The sequence below is a fragment of the Buteo buteo genome, chromosome 13 (assembly GCF_964188355.1).
Source record: "Buteo buteo chromosome 13, bButBut1.hap1.1, whole genome shotgun sequence".
NCBI classification, from domain to species: Eukaryota; Metazoa; Chordata; class Aves; order Accipitriformes; family Accipitridae; genus Buteo; species Buteo buteo.
In genome coordinates, this window is record NC_134183.1 from 8,216,829 (window position 1) to 8,234,040 (window position 17,212).

Below are 17,212 nucleotides of genomic sequence, written 5' to 3' on the forward strand. Positions count from 1 at the left end.
TAGATGCGCTGATGGGTGTCTCTTGTTCTGTCCTGGTGGCAGTGTTGGTGAGATGCACTGTGCTATGTTTGTCTTCTGTGCTGACTTCTGTTACGCCTGTACTTGGACAGATTTTCTCTCTCCTTCTTGTCCTTCCCTGGCCTCTGTGGCCCTGGGTCTGTGTTTTCTGTTCTTTTCCCTATAGGTTGTACATAACTAAGCTGCTTGTGTCCTGGGAGGGAGGACACATGCTACCTCCCTCAGTGGCGTTTGTACCTTTATGATCTCTTTTTAGTGTTTTTTCACTTTACTTTTCCCACCCATTCTCAGCACTGCTTGGTTTCTGTCTTTGGAACCTTCTTCTTTCCCTTTACACCTTGCTATTTGGCTGGGAAAAGCCAGAGCTGCTTGGCTTCCCTGCTTCATCATTCTCAACATATCCATTTGCCCCGTCACTCATACTTGCACCTTCCTTGTGTTCTTTCCTGTCTTCTCCTTTTTCTTGTCCAGGCAACCCACTCTGTCCAGCCAGCTCTTTCTGTGACATCTCAAACATGGTCCTCCATCCTTGCTGCTGCAGAACAAGCGTTCTGATGTGCCTTGGTCATTCTCCCCCTTGACTAGGGCAGTCTTCTCTTGGTCTCTCTATTTCACTCCTTCCTTCCCTCTACTCTGTTAAAAGTGTAGCAGGTAAGACCCTTTTCCTCTCCAATCACTTGGCCTGTGTGACACTCTTATCCACCTTCTGCCTACTCCCATCGTGTTCAAGCTGTTTGATTCCCACTTTTTCAAGGCCATAGGTGACCCTTGTGACTGGTTAGTCAGGCATACTGCAGGACACAAACCAGCCTCCAATGCCCCCCAAGCCCCTGCCTCAAGTTGCATTACTACAGTTAGATTACATCAGCTTTCCTTTTAGAAAGGAATTTGATGTTGATTTGAAAACGTTTTTACTGCCTTTGATAGGTCATTTCAGTAATTATTTACCTTCACTGCTAAAAATGGGCATTCTATGTCAGTGGGATTTTTTGTAGTATCTGATTTCCAGCCCTTGGAACATTTACATCTTCTGTCTCCTAGATTTAAGAGCACACCAATGAAATTTCTGGTCTGTTGTAGCTACTCACATTCCCTTTTATCGTCTCTCTGGTTAATTAAACAGTTTAAGCACCTTGAGTCACTATAAGTATATTTTCCAACCCACTAATCTTTCTCTTGGCTTTCCTCTTAGCTTTCTCCAGTGCTTCAGGATCACTGTAGAATTATGAATCTCTAAAACCCACAAAATATTCCAGTAACATTTGTGTTTGTGCTAAATTTCAGAATAATTTGGACTTTCTACTCTATGTTCCCTTGTTAGTGCAACAAAGGATCATTTTAGATCTTTTAGCTACTGCTTTAAATAGCCAGGCTTTGTTCAGCTGATAATCTACAGAGTTGCTGCTTTCTAAGACAGAGTCCTCATCCTGTAAGTCCAACCTTCATTTTTGCTCCTAGGTGTGCAACCTTACTTTTGCGCCTGTTGGTATGCATGTTTTTGCTTATTTACCAAGCAATCCATATTGTTCTGTAACAGTGGTCTGTTATCTTCATTATTGGACCCTGCTCCAAACTTTGTATAGTTTACAGTCTCTATCAGTAATGTATTTTTTAGTTTTCTTTCAGGCTATTAACAAAATACCCAGATTTGTCCTTGCTTGAGCTAGTAATACATCCTATTGTAAATAATTTCTCAGTTTCTGTTACATTTGGAGATAGTCTATTTCTAATAGATTTAATATGGGCCCTATTTCTCTGGTATTACTCTAGTATTTGTTAGAAAACCAGTAAAACTTTTTGTATCAAGTCAAAGTACAAAGTGGTCTAAGTCAAAAGCGTTACTTTTATCAGTCAAATTTGTAATTTTGTCAAAAAAGGTATCACAATAGTTTGATGAGATTGATTACTCATATACTTGTGTTTGGCACTGGTTGTATTATTCCATTTCTTTTCTTGAGTCTCATATTAGCTGCTCTCTTATTCTGCCTGAAATCAAAGTCTGCCTGGGGTCCTGTGGTAACTTGGTTTGTTCTCCTTACCCTTTTTAGGCATTGGCACCACATTAGCTTTCTTCCATTGCACTGGGACTTAGTCCATGCTTCAAGCCTTGTGCAAAATCAGCAGTAACAGTCAGAAAGTTGTCCAGACTTGCTAATTTAAACATATTTACTTTCAGGAGCTAGTGTTAGAATGGAAAATATGTCATAGTTATCATATGGTATGATTACATCACTGAATAAGGAATAGCAATATTTATTTTAACACATCTGCCTTGCCTGCAATATCATTTGCAATTTCACTGTCTTAAACAAGCAGTGGACTGATTTTAATTACCTACTGGTATACTTTTTATTATTTTTATGTTAATTTTTACTTCTATTTTCACTTCCACTCAAAACTGGACTTTTTTATTTTTACTATGGGATTGTTGCTTTTTAAAATTTTAATAAAATATTGTTAAATAGTTCCTCATTATCCTTTATAGTTCTCACTTTAAATTACTTCTGACAAATTTGTCTTTGCTTTTTTTCAGCTTTGTTAAACTGATCCTTTTTAAAGTGCCAGATATATGCATTATTATTTGGGATGTCGTTTTACTTGCATACAAATGGAATTGCTGTATTCACTTATGCTTATGAATATACTTAAACTGTTTTTCAAAATCACATCTACTGTGGAATTCCTTTGTGCTGGATGCACAAATTTTAAGTTAGTAAATTTCTCGGTGTAATTCCAAGAGCCCCATGGTAGTGCTCTGCTAAAATTTCTTTTCATTTCCTATCCACATCCCATTCATATCACCTCATTCCTCTGCGTCCATTGTGTTCCAGGCACCTGCTTTTACAACCACTCTTCTAGCTCCCTTCTTTTAACTGACCCATATAGCTTAAAAACAGATCAGTCAATCCTGGTTCTTTCTGTCTAAAAATAACCATCCAGAAAGAGCCTCCTCTGGGTCTAATTGCTATTATTTTCTCTGTAGACATTTAGGTAATGACTGTGTGTTCTTCTGTGATGTACAGCACCAAGCACTTTGACTGTGCTTCACAAGCAAATAAAGACATAGTCCATTAAAGACTTAACTGCTTTGACGAATTATTGGTCTGCCTTGGTATAGTGATTCCCACAGAGCAGGAGTCCCGCTTTCTTCTCTCTGAAGGCACAGTATTTAGGGAAGGATGTTCCTCATGGCACATTTCTGAACACGATTATAGTAACTGGTCTCTTCTCTTGCTGCAGCTTGCTAAGTTTTCAGAGGACACTCTCAGCAGCTACACAGAGATGGTATCTTCTCAGGTACTATTATTATACATTGTTTTCTTCCATCTTCACTGCAGAACTTCATGATACTCTTTCCCTTCCTCTCTGATCTCCTGCTTGTTCCTAGACCCTTTTTACTTGTGTCAGTTGTCCATTGTCACCCATTTGCTGCTTTAATTTGCTATGCATGCAGGTTGCATGTCTTTCCCCCACACCTTCCCATGTAAATCCTGCTCTGCTGGCCAGAGATTGAGGTGACCTTGATACTGAGTAAGGTTGTGCTTTTCTGAATATTGCAAATGGTTTGAAATCAACTATTTCTGTCCTGAAGAAAGTACCTCTTTCAAGTTCCCCTGTTCCAGGAGTAAAATAAATTTTTTATGGTGTGTGTCAGAAAGAAGGGAAGTATTTTGCTTGTACGAGAAAAACCTCCTTCTTCAAGCCAAAACTAAAGAACAGAGGGGATGGCAGTCAGCACCAAGACCAAACATGAAGAGGGGACCATGGGAAGTTCAGGCTTTTAAAAAGTCTGATCCTGTTTCATAGGCTCCTTAACAAGCTTAAGCACATTACTAGTGCTTCCAAAGCTGGAGCAAATAAACATTCAGAAGACCTTTTTCTGGGGGCGAACTGCATCTGGCCACTCTATAAATTGCATCATCCAGATTAAACAGGTGGGTAGAGGAAAGACACTTTTCTGTCTAATCTGGCATTAAGATTCCCCTTTCCATAAGGAGGCAGATGAACTCTAGGAGTGATTAAAAATCCCTAGATATTACAAGAATCAATTTGTATGTCCTTGCTCCCAGCCACACAGAGGAATGCACATGGATGGACACACACACATGCTTCCTTTGCTGAATATTTTGTTGCCTTTCTGTGCCAGTTCATCATTTAGCTGAAATGTTTTTCAGGTGTGGGAGTGATTTGACCTGACCTTCCTCATTGAAAAGATCTACTTCTTTCCTTTTGTACCTGTGTAACATTTTTGCTTATAAGAAACTGGTTTAAATAAGAGCTTTTTTCTTCCTGGTGATAGCTCATGATTGTTTTGCATTTGAGCTTATGGCTGTACTAACCCTTAGGATCTAAGAAACTTGATTTAAGGAGCTTTGGGGGAAGCTCTGCAGTGACAGCATTCTGGAACGACAGCTAAAAAGCAGTAAAATAACACTGTAATGCAAACCTGGTTTTGCTGGCTTTAGGAGTGCACAGACAAAAACATACAGGTCTGGTGCTTGGATTGATTGCTGCCATGCAGACTCACTCTGAAATGTTTTCATGTGGAAGATGAAGGGTGCCAACTTTACATTTTAATTGTGCAAAATATCCCCTTCTTTCAGTTCATTACCATGTTGATTACAATTCATTTGTAATGATGGAGTAGTTAGGGCACCTTGGCTTTATTTCCAACATTGGCACTGCCTCAGTAAGTAACCTTGGGCAAATCACCTCACCATTTACCCGATTCGCAGCACAGTGATCATAAGCGTAAGGTCTCAAACTCTATAATCTAAGGGGATGAGAGTTACTTTAGGAAAAAATACTAAGAGGTAACAACTGATTCACCCCAAATGAAATCACTTCAGAAATCCTTCCTGTGTTTTTGGGTAGACAAAGGTAGTTTCAATGAATTCTCATTTCAACAATCAGACTGTCTGTTAGCATCCTCTGGAAGGGGGAAGAAATGCCTTTCCGTTGAGAAAATCAGCACTGTATCAGTTAACAGGTTCCCACGGAGACCACTGTTTATCTTAAAGTGTATCACTGTGTTGAACCTGAAAGCAGGTAATGTCATACTCCCTTTTTTCCTTCTGTCCCCTCATCTTTCACTGAATGAGTCTTTAATTGGCTGATGTCCTCTGCTTCACTCCGCAGGAAATGATACGCTGTATCTGGAGCCACTTCCTCTGTGTTTTAAAAGGCAAATCCCCAACTCTGAGCTTCACTTCCAGCTTGTTGCATAGTCTGGGATCTGTCACTGTGAGTATTGCTGGATTGTCAGAAGGAGGAGCCCTGTGTGGATGCTTCATTTGCATTGTTTATGTTGTCCTTCCCTGAGCATAGACTGTTGGCAATCAGTTCACTGTGCTGGAATTAGAAACCCTTCAGGCACCTGTCTTTGTAGAAGAGTTTATAACTCTTTTGTCTTGTCCAAGCAGGACATTTACAAACTAAAACAATGGTTAGATGTACTCTGTGGCATCTAACAGGATGTCTGTATTTTCCAGCTCTGGTTCTGGTCCCATAACCCTCTTGACTGCTGTTCAAGAGCCAGCTGGTTTGGGTCCTGATAAGGTAATAGCTGGTGAAACAGGTTGAGTAGTTGCTTCCTTCCCGTGGTCTTCATGCCTAGTTTTGCAATATCCTGAGATAAAAATGGTGTTAAACAACCCATCAATCCTGCTAGAGCATGAATTCTCTGATTTCTTGAAGGGTTATCAGGTGCAGTTTCTTAAGACAGAAGGTTGGCAAAGGAGAGACTTGTCTATCCTCCCATGTGTTTATTAAACTTGTGATATTTACAACTACGCATGAACACTGAGACATGTTTTCACTGAGATTTTGCTTTCTTGGGGGTGTTGTGGGATGTTCTAGGTGCTCTGCTGTGTAGACAAGCAGGGGATTCTTTCCTGGCCAAACCCCAGCCCAGAGACTGTTCTGTTCTTCAGTGGGAAGGTGGAACCACCTCATGATAGCCATGAAGATCTGACTGATGAGCTCTCTACACGGTCCTTCTGCCACCCTGAGATGGAAGATGAGGTGAGTGATATGTAATCCATAATGTAATATGTTGGCTCTAATCATAGTTTGACTGACATGCACAACGTGGTATTATAGAGGGGGGCCCTTTGCCTGTAGGGAAGTCCTGTGCCATAATTCTTTGCTTAAAAGATGAAGAAGCAGTGAGGATGAAATCCTCTTCTACAGGAGTCCTAAAGCAGCAGGTGAGTCGGTAGTGGCTCATGTTCAACCACTGAATCACAACTGTTCATTTTGTTGGTCTCTTGCAGCCCCATGAAAGAGATGCTTTGCTCTCTGGCCCCCTGGCAGACACAATCCACATGACCAATGAGCAAGAGAGAAACAACTGGTCTAGTGACCCTCCAAAGGCTCCCGATGCCCATGCCCACCGAAAGCCAAACAGCAGAAGCAAGCATCCCTCTGGGTCCAATGTGAGTTTTAGCAAGGACACAGAGGGTGGAGAGGAGGAACATACTCAGGTAAGGCATAGTGAAGGGGCACACAAGTAGTCTTTTGTGGAGCTGTAAGACAGACTTAAACTCTTAGAGTCTTCCCTTTGGGGAATTTCATTGGGAATTCCCTGCGGGATTCTAGGCTCAAGCTATATTCATTGTAACCAACTAGTATTTTCCTGTCTGTTGGACCAGGTTGTTGGTGACAGTGAGGTGTTGGCTTGTGAGGCTGAAGACTTTGTGTGTGACTACCACCTTGAGATGCTTAGCCTGTCCCAAGACCAGCAGAACCCCTCCTGCATCCAGTTTGATGACTCCAACTGGCATATGCACTTGAATTCTCTCAAGCCTCTGGGCCTGAATGTGCTGCTCAATCTCTGCAATGCGAGTGTGACAGAGCGACTGTGCCGCTTCTCTGACCACCTCTGCAACATTGCCCTCCAAGAAACTCACAATGCTGTGCTGCCTGTCCATGTGCCCTGGGGCCTCTGTGAGCTTGCCAGGCTAATAGGTAAGGAGAAGTTGGATGAGCAGACACAGAGAAATCAGGGCTGTCAATAGACACTTAATCCTTAGAGAGCACAAGAAAAATATTTCCCCAGTCCTGGTTGCTGAGAAGGTGACATTACAGAGCTGACTGTTATTGTTTGGTTGCCAAAACAGTCTATTAAAGAGATTGCTTTTGGCAAGTTCTGACATTGTAGACACTATCAAAGGAACAAATGTCATCAAGGATACTTCTAGCCAGCCCTGGCTTGGCTTGGTATTCTTCTGGTTTGAGTCTGCCAATCTCATCAAGAGACAAAGAATACCTGCTAATGGACAGATAGCTGCCCTGTCTTTACAGTAATGCTTTACCAGGAGTTTGGGTATAAATTATGTGAGGTACCTCAGCTCATTTTATAGATGGGAAAACCAAGGCCTGGGGGAGATAAGAGGTTGGAGGTAACATTAGGATTAAAATCTGGAAGCTCTTGAACTCACTTCTGTGCCTGATCTTCAGTGTCACAGTTGCTGTCTTCAGTGAACCAGAAGCATGAAAGCTGTAATTACTAATAACGTCTAGTCTTTTTGAATGTTTTTCATCATAGATCTCGAGCCATCTTGGTGTAGATGCACAGCTCACCTACCTATTGCTGGGGAGATGTCAGAATGAGTGCAGGCAAAGTGGATGGCACAGAAGCAGGAGAGAGGACCTTTCTTTTGCTTTGGTTAGAGTCTAATTTTTCTCCTCCTTGTGTTCATGTTTCAGGTTTCACACCAGGTGCTAAAGATCTTTTCAAGCAGGAAAACTATTTGGCCTTGTACCGCTTGCCAAGTGATGAGATGGTTAAAGAAACAATCCTGGGGAAGCTTTCATCAATCACCAAGAGGAGACCACCCCTGAGCCACATGATTAACCTTTTCGTGAAGGACACCACTACCAGTAAGGCTGCCCCTTTCTTTGGCCATCCACTTGGTATGGGAAGACCTTTTCCACAGAGCCTAGAAAATGTCAGACTGGGACAGTCTGGAGTCCCTATGGAGTGATAGCCTTGCTCTGCCTATGGCCGGTACAGATAAGCTCAACAAACCTTAGTGATCAGTGCTATGGCATACTGAGGGGAGGAATTCTTCCCAGCTCTGGCTCACTCCAGGATCATAAATAATTTTTTTAAATTATCTTAGATAGCACATAGCAAACCTGTTTTCTGGGACCAAATGGCAGTGCAGAGCAAGGTGGGAGTTCTAGTGGGTTTTGAATAGACTTCATTATGGTAGTGAAACTGATAGTGCACAGGGTTGAATATTACTCAGGGTTTTAGCTAGTGATGTTAATCCTTCTGATAACCCAAATTATAAATCATTATCTTCATGACTTGTCTAGTGTATTATATTGCATACTCTATTTCTATATTGCGTACTAATAAGAAATCACAGAAATCCCCTGCAAACTCATGGTGACCATGAATACAACACCTGAAGCCATGCTGAATTTCCCACTCCTACTCCTTCCTATTCTAATAGGAGTGGACTAGGATGGAAAGGACATACAGCTGTGCACCATGAGGTCTTAAAGCACCTCAGCAAGATTTAACAGCTTGCCTGACAGAGCTCTTAGTCTCTTCATAATAAATTGACTGAACTTAGCTCTCTGCAGTTGACATATGTTCAATATTGAATCTGAAATATGATTATTATGCTGGCCAGAGATTTACCAGGTAAATGGTCTTCTCTTGCCCAATTCTTCCTAGATTTGTATCTTAATCTGGGGAGGAGCTTTTTCGTTTGTCCTGATTGCTGCTATCTTGCCTTTGTGAGCAAGAATTTTTCTGGTGCTGAGATTCTTAGTGTAGGGAAAAACCTTTAATGTTGCCTCATTTAAACTCCTTATCCTCATTTTTAAACGGTTTAGTTTAGAGGCTGGAGCTCAGACGAATATGTGTGTGACCTGGATTATGCTGTCTAGAGTAAATTCTAAGAGGAATTTTGCCAGTGGGGTTAGTTAACCATTGGAACACCTCTCACGTGATAGTCTTGTTCCTTGAAACTTTCTAAAATGTGTACAACCAGAAATAATGGATTATGCAGGTAATATTGGGTTAATGGGGATAAATTGGCTCGGTTAAATAGCAGAGTCAGATCAGATGATCATAACTAACCTCTCTTGATACATTATTTGTGAATAAATCTTTGAATCCACCCACTCCCATGACATGCTGAAGTCAAAGGGAGATACATAATTCTACAGCTGTAGCAGAAATAGGACATAGTTTATCTGTATGTTCCCTTGCTATTCCATTGAAATATGTGTCTCACCATCTGGCAGTGTTCATCCCAAATCCATAGTAACCACATGGAAACGAAGGGCTTACTGGCATCTTCAGTGGAGTAAAATGGCTTGATACTGTCTCTGTCGTCCTTTGTTATAGCTACACTCTTCGATTCCTTTTGCTCTGTCTCACTGGCTCAGCTGTAGCAGCTTGGTTCTTCCTAACAAGTCCCAGCAGTCATGAATGGCTAGTCATACTCCCTGTCCTATTAATTAGTTTTCTGCCTTGTGCCAGAGAAATCCTGGCCTTCAAGTTCTTGATTTAGGAAGGGAAGAGGCTGAACTTACTTTACTGGCAATGACAGCTGAATGAACTCCTTCCACTTTATAGTGTGTGCTGTCACTGTCATTTACCCCTTAGAAGGACTGTTGTGTGGAATGCTGACAATACTGAATGGGAAATGGATTGCTATTGCTGTCAGGCATGAACATAGGTATGTCTGTGCGTGTGGTCATCTGCAAGCTCTTGCTCTGTGTCCAGGGCATAGGTTTTGCATGAATCAATAAACATTTCTTGTTCCCTCTTTCCTAGCAAGGACTATCTGACCGTAGGAGCAAGGTGGGAAGGATTGGGTGTTTATACAATAAAATTAACCAGAGCTCTGCACAAGTACTCCTTTGTGTCCCTGAGACAGGCTCCTTTCACACAGAGCTCCTATTCGTCTTGGAGGTTTGTTATGCTGATAAACTTGGCGTGTGATGACTATTTATAGCAGAAAGCAGAGAGCTGCTATGTTTTGGAAAATCCTCCGGTGTTCCTGAAGGTCCCTGCCTGGTTTGTGCAAGTGGATATTCTTGGCTCTTGATTTCACCAGCTAGTATGAGCATTTGCAGTCAGCAACAATGCCGGCAAGAAGCCTTTGGGCTCATTTTTCTTGGCAGTGATGTTTTTTTCATTAGATCAGCTTTGAAGCTGTTGGGGGCAAAGTCACAGAGCAGCTGGAGGAGGGAACCTAGACAGAGAAGTCTACGTGCATGCAATGTTAATGTGTCAGTGCAAATGAAAGGGAGCAGGAAGTGTGGAGGGGGAGGCAGCCCTGCATCTTTTAACTTGTGTCCTGTGCCTGGGAGCTGCATCAGACAACTGATATCACACACCTTTGAGAAACACTTTTTAACACCTCTGTCTACAAGAGGGAATAAAATATTTTAAGTTTGTATTAAAGAATAAAGTAGTGGAAGAAAAAAACCTGGACAAGCTCTGGCGTCCATTGATTTTCAATCCTTCCCTGATCACAACATGAGTTACTTTTTTAGAGTCTGTTATGCTGAACTTTTGACCCATCCTGATTTAACACATTTTCAGGACCCTTTGTGAGACAGGCTGTTATCTAATGGGCCACACTGTTAAATTATCTTCTACTTGAATGGAAGGTATTCAAGAATAGCTCTTACCCTTTAGATGCATGCCTGGCCTAAAATCAAATGCACTTTCCAGTGTAGGCAGACTTTGATCCCTGCAGGCTCATCACTGGTGCTTGTGCTCTCTTGAGAAGAGGAACACAGGAATATCTTCTGCTCTGTTGGATACAGGAGCAAGATATTATCCCACCTTTTGTAGGAACAGGATTGTCACACAGTGTAAGGGGAGAATAGGAGCTGACTACGTGGCTCACATTTTATCACAGCCTTGTTTCTACTCACAGTTAGACAAATAGCAGCTGAATATATATCATCCAATCTTGAATAATTTCTTGACGGAGACTGAAGACTTTCAATAGAGGAAAGGGGATATCTGGAGTGCGTCAAGCAGTTTGCAGGAACACTCGCTTTTAACAAATAAGGGAGCGGTTGGTATGATATCCCTTTCCTGGGAGCCTGTTTGTGTGATGCTGACTCATTGTTCTCCTACACTTCAGGCACTGAGCAGATGTTTTCTCATGGGACAGCTGACATCATCCTTGAGGCCTGCACAGACTTTTGGGATGGTACCGATATCTACCCCCTCTCTGGCTCTGACAGGTGGGCAGCTTTGTCATCTGGTGCATTCAGGACTTGCAGATAAATCGCAGAGGGAATCTGGTCACTCTTGGTTAAAATACCCTTTACTGATGCTTGTTAAGCTATTTAATAGAAGCTTCAAGTAGGTTATGAACATGAGGTGTCTCTGCTTATAATTAATTGTTATGATTACAGCAATGTAAGAGATCAGACAGCAACAAGCAATCTGTTGGACTGTAAGACTAAGCCATTTCTTACTGTACCTGTTAACATACTAGCCTCTTATAAGTGGACTCTGACTGTGCTATGTAGCAGGACTGTGAATTATAATCGGGTCATATGCTGGTGGCAGAGAGGTTTTTTTGTTGTTCAAGACAAATGGCTTGTCTTACATGAAATGCAAAGTGATCAATTCTGCCTGCTGTTGACAGCTTCAAACGAGTCCACCACAATACATCACAGACCAGTAATGTTTAGTTTCATTGACTAGCAGCACATTGTTCTTCTAAGTCTGGTTATCCTCAGGTGTAAGAAAACTCCCACTGGTCCTTTTTAGAATATTTATAATCTTAGAAGCCAATGAAAAATCCCATGTATAGTCTTAATTTGTTACCTTTATGAGTTCAACATAGAGAAGGAACTTTACACTATTCCAGTGACTGAATACGGAGACTTCACATACAGCTCCTGGGACCCAAACTCTGAAAGGGGATAGGAGAAAAATCTGTTACTGTACTATCTCTGCCATAGATACTATTGTCAGAGTTGTCAGTTCCTTCCTTGGTGTTTTTCTCCCTCCAGATAAATTCTGTCTGATGAGTTAAGCTTCTGCTGTCATGCAGTGAACTTCCTTGGAGTCATCTGGCAGCCATATAGAGCATATTATATTAATAAGTGTATTCAAAGAGTACTGTGTTCATACTCATCAATCTGTCTGATGAGCAAACAGAAACGTTCACCACTTCCCCTGTTGGAATATATGTTTTTGTTGCCCTGTAGTGCCTGCAGCTTAGAGAATGCAGAAACAGTAAGGAAAGGCTTTTTCAGAGTCTCTGACCAATCCTCATGGAATACATTTTTCCAAATACCCAACTGGTGATTTCTACATTGAACTGTGGTGTACGTTGTCAGAAATGCATCACATTTCTGCTAACTTTGTCTGGTTTTTGTCTCTTCCACATGTTTTTTGTCTCTTCCACATAGGAAGAAGGTGTTAGATTTCTACCAGCGAGCCTGCCTCTCAGGATACTGTTCTGCCTTTGCATACAAGCCAATGCATTGTGCCTTGTCCTCCCAGCTCAATGGCAAGTGCATAGAACTGGTGCAGGTCCCTGGGCAGAGTGCTATCTTCACATGCTGTGATCTCCCTGGGACAACCCCCATCAAACAGAGCAGCCGGAGGAATAGCTGGAGCTCAGATGGTATGTGTCTTCTGTGCTGTCTATAATAAGGTCTGCTGCTGGGCCAGGTGCTTGCTTTCTGATCAGTCTAGAGCTGTAAGAACATTGTTATTCAGAGTAGCAGATGGAAATTGAGAACTAAGAGTTTCTGAAGTAGATGCATTTCCAGAGGAAGTAATGATGTAGCAGCTGGTAGGTATGTTTCTAGTTAAGTTATTTGAAGCTTGCAGAGAAATTCTTCTACTTGTACACAGTCTGTTGCTTAAAGCAGGCAACTAAGAATCAAGACTTCTGGGTATTTCAATACTTGGTTTGCTATTTGTCTAATTTTATGGAAATCACATATGTTGGGTTTTTCAAAGGAATTAAATGTATGATGGTATGCAACTATTCTCCCTTGATGGATTTTGTTGCTGTGCTGAAGGAACTGATCCCACTAGATGAATTGTACATCTTCTCCAGAATAGCAATGGAAAGCGAGAAGTAAGCACATACCATTACATAACTCCAGGAGGCTCTTTTGGAAAACCACTCTTAACCTCTTTCCACCTTGGTCTTCCATTCTGTAAAATGTGAATAATGGGGTTTCCAACAGCTGGGGTACAGTTATGACTGAGTGTTTTCAAAACACTTTTCAGTCCTACCTGTGGCAAGCTTTGCAACTGTGTGAAGTGTTTTATTATCTTGTTCCTCATGCTGCATCCAGCTCCCATTCACCACAGGCTGATCTGGTGATGGTGAAGGAACCCTGTCAAAGAGCCTTTGCAGGCTCTTTGGGAGCCATCTGCAATGTCACTGGAAGGAACATGATTCAGTTCCTTTGCATCAGCCCCTTGTACTATGATACCACTGCCTCAGCTAGACTTGCCATGTTGTTTAAGCACAGTATGATGTGTTTAAAATGCACATGTGAACATTATGCAGCATACATCCTTTACCTTTCTGCCCGAGTTCCTTGTGACTGATCCCTGTCTTCTGTTTTGTCTTTTTCCTTTCCATGCTCACTGTTTCATGCTTGTATTCTTGGTCACATGTGTGGGGATATCCTGAAACTGCTTCTGTGATTGGGTATGCTGGGACAAATGGATGTCTCTTCATCTTTCCTCCTGTATACATGTGTGTGTATCTGCATGTTTCTGTGTATCTGGGTACTGTGTCCTTGGGGGTTATCTTGGTGGTCTCTCCCACCATGTGTACTTTGTCTGATGCACGTGGCCCCTTGTGTCTCAATGTGATTGCGTGTTGTTTGCATGACTGAAGAAGGGATTGGGGAAGTGATGGAGAAGGAAGACTGTATCCAGGCTCTGAGCGGACAGATCTTCATGGGAATGGTCTCATCTCAGTATCAGGCCCGTCTTGACATTGTCCGCCTCATTGATGGATTGGTCAATGCCTGCATTCGTTTTGTCTACTTCTCCCTGGAAGATGAGCTCAAAAGCAAGGTAAGCTGTCTTTGCTAAATTCCCTGAACTTGCATGTCCCCTGGTTGTCTGACTGGAGAGTTTAGCTCCAGTGCAATCTAAGGTTAATCTGATTCAACTAGCTAATGGGTCCAGAAGGTACCTGCACTCCAATATGGCATTGGTCTGCAATGCTCTGGCCTGAACAGCTACACTAAAATCTTTTTTCTGCTCACCTATAGGTGTTTGCTGAAAAGATGGGTCTTGAGACTGGCTGGAATTGCCACATATCTTTAACCCCTAATGGTGACGTGCCTGGCTCAGAGATCCCTCCCTCTAGCCCTAGCCATGCTGGCTCTCTGCATGACGACCTACATCAAGGTGAGATAACTGCACCTAAGCCACTTTGAATGCCACAGGTTTCCTGGATTTCAGGTGGGATTTCTTTACTCTCTTCTTCCCCTAGAAGAAGAAAGAGCAGAACAGATAAACTCTTGTGTCTCAAAAGAGCTGAGACTAGGCTCACATATCTAGCTCCAAGCAGATTAGTCATCTAAAAATACTGCATTTTAGATGACTGAGTGGGATCTAAGTGTTGCTAACCTAGAAAATTAGGCCTCACATTTCCTGGCTTCTGCAGTGCCATGTGAATATAACATGTGGGTGGCACAGGGGTGGCAGAGGCAGGTTTGTGCTTATTGTTTATGCTACTTCTCTCTGCTCCAGTTTCTCGAGATGATGTGGAGGGGCTTCTGCTGATGGAAGAGGAAGGGCACTCGGATCTCATCAGCTTTCAGCCAACGGACAGTGATATCCCCAGCTTCCTGGAGGACTGTAACAGGGTGAGGCCGCCTTTCCCTATATACCTTGTGCTGTTGTCATGGTCAGCTGTATCACCTCGTTACTCCCAGAAGGAATTCCTCTTCGAAGCAGATTGACTGGTTTGCATTGGGACTCCTGATTTCTCCCACCTCGTCCAGCTTGGCATCTAAAGCCTGGGAAGTTTGGGATTCTCTCAGTTAATCACTTTTGCTGAACAGGTCTTTTCTTTGGAGTTTAGGAATGGAGATGACCAGATATGGGGTAGCTCTGGGAGCTGCATCTCAGTCCGTCTGGGTCCCCTTCCCATGTGCTGGGCAGGGAGTGGGAACATCCCCACATTCCATGCAGACAGAAGAAACTTTGTCTTTCCTCCAGCTGTGAGCCATGGCTGGTGCTGCCCAGTATTCAGAGTGCGGTACAAGCTCTTCGTGCCTCTTAAAGAACTCAGACATGCTTAGCAGAGGTTACAGGAATATCAGAGATAGATGCAGATTTGAAAAAAATAAATCTATTAGGCCTGGTTTTAAAAAGCAAAAGTCCTTCCCTTGCCATGTGTTGATGTGGCTGCAATTGAAATAGATCTAGTTGCGGGGAGACAGCACAGTCTCTGACTAGATTCTCCACACAGGTAAAAAGTCCTTAGAAATCCTTGAGCACAGGTTTATCATGCTGATCTTACAAACCCTGAGGGCAAGCACAGACAGCTTAGCATGTCAGTGTAGAACTTCAGGAGAAGGCTTTTTACAGTGGCTTGGGAAAGCCAGCTTTTGTCTGCAGCGACATCAGTTTGTATCTGCTCTTAAAGTTGCGCAATTCTGAAAATCATAATTCTCATTTCAGCAGTTCCCTCTGAAATGCCTCTTCCTCACATATACGCTCCCCTGCTTAGTCTCTTCTTTCTCTTTTTCAGGCCAAACTCCCACGGGGGATCCACCAGGTGAGACCTCACCTGCAGAATATAGACAATGTGCCTTTGCTGGTGCCCCTCTTCACAGACTGCACCCCAGAGAGTAAGTGGCACAGAGCCTGGGTCTGTCCTACTGCTGTCCATGAATACCTTCCCTATCCATTTGCTCTGGCTCATCTGGATGTGGACATGGGTGAAGGGAAGGGGATACAGTCCAGAAATCTAGAAGGGCATTTTGATATTAATGACCCTCTATTGCTGCCTCTGGAAAACCAGGTGTTAACTTCATTTTAATGCAGCTGTTCCCTAGCTACAGAATTGGGCTGAGAACCACTCCTTTCAATTTGCATTCATAAGAGACACAAAAGCAAACATCCAAAATGCTACTGCCTTTTAATAAATAAGCATTGTCAGTGTGCTAGGAGACTTTGATCTCTGCTCACAACCCTCGCTGCCTTATATAACTCAGAAATCACTTCCCAGAAGAATTTTCCTCTGGCAGTTGCTGTTAACACCTTCTGCTGCTTTGCAGAGTTTTTGATTGCAGAGACCAGAAAGGACGAAATTTCTTTATCTCTCCAAGAGATACTATTTTATCTAAGAAAGGGGCTGAGTGCTCAGCTAGCTAATACCTGCCCTCTCTACAGTAAAAGTGCTAAGCATCATTATGATTTGGCATTTTAGGTACCTCTAGGCACAGTTTACAGAGTGCCAGTGAGAACCAGTTACAGCCCAGTTTGCCTAAGCAGTCAGTGTCCAGTAGATTTCCTCTCTCTTTTTGACAGGAGTGACAGTTCCCCACTTCATCTAACCCCTTGCTGTGCTGCAGATCTGGGTGCACCAGTCATTTAGATAAGTTGTTTACAGGAGTCTGCAGAGGGTGGGTTTGGTTTGTGGTTTTTTTCCTGGAACATTCTAGAAATTTCATATACACACAGAGCACTGTGCACAGAGCTACAGAAAGAAAATCAGATCAAACAGCAACTTTGATTTAGAGGCCCCAGGAGGCTGTTGATAAAAAAAAAATTGATGAAGGCTAGAGGTAGTGGTGGGAGTGCAGGAACAGGGGCTGGCTCTGAGTATGGTTAAGTGTGGCACTACTTTCAGAGTGGTTTGTTATATTCCCTCTGTTCCTTTAGACTTGAAACAGTAGTGATGTGCTGCTGAGCAGAGTTTAAAATTGTGTATTTATTTTAGGTTTGAATTATTTAGGTTAATTTAATTTCTGCTGTTTTCTAACAAGACCATTTGATGCTGAAGCCATCTGTATTATATACCCAGGCTATACTTACAGCTCTGGTCTGAAAGAGATGTGCTAGAGATGCAAATCTCTGGGTCACAGTTCTGTGAATTGCAGTTCAGTTCCTGCAGGAGCCAGGTATACAGGGCACTCAGACTGCAATTGATTAACTATCTAATTGTGTACTTTGACTTTGGATCTCACTCTACATGAC

The 17,212-nt window shown here is 42.5% G+C and overlaps 1 protein-coding gene across 6 annotated transcripts in view; it reads left to right on the forward strand.

The window, feature by feature from the left end:
- The window catches only part of TMEM94 (transmembrane protein 94), a 51,656-nt gene that overhangs the window by 25,369 nt on the left and 9,075 nt on the right, over positions 1–17,212 (forward strand). For 4 of the 6 annotated variants that reach the window (XR_012652694.1, XM_075044527.1, XM_075044525.1 and 1 more), the window contains 12 exons: positions 3,259–3,315; positions 5,158–5,262; positions 5,878–6,042; positions 6,294–6,503; positions 6,672–6,987; positions 7,729–7,902; positions 11,148–11,250; positions 12,433–12,650; positions 13,890–14,071; positions 14,272–14,410; positions 14,756–14,871; positions 15,762–15,861. Coding sequence is in view for 5 of the 6 variants with exons in the window: in XM_075044527.1 (XP_074900628.1) it covers positions 3,259–3,315; positions 5,158–5,262; positions 5,878–6,042; positions 6,294–6,503; positions 6,672–6,987; positions 7,729–7,902; positions 11,148–11,250; positions 12,433–12,650; positions 13,890–14,071; positions 14,272–14,410; positions 14,756–14,871; positions 15,762–15,861 (1,885 nt within the window). In the remaining variant the exon portion in view is untranslated. The remainder of the gene's footprint in view (positions 1–3,258; positions 3,316–5,157; positions 5,263–5,877; positions 6,043–6,293; positions 6,504–6,671; positions 6,988–7,728; positions 7,903–11,147; positions 11,251–12,432; positions 12,651–13,889; positions 14,072–14,271; positions 14,411–14,755; positions 14,872–15,761; positions 15,862–17,212) is intronic. The other 2 variants (XM_075044528.1, XM_075044529.1) reach the window with 2 other exon arrangements.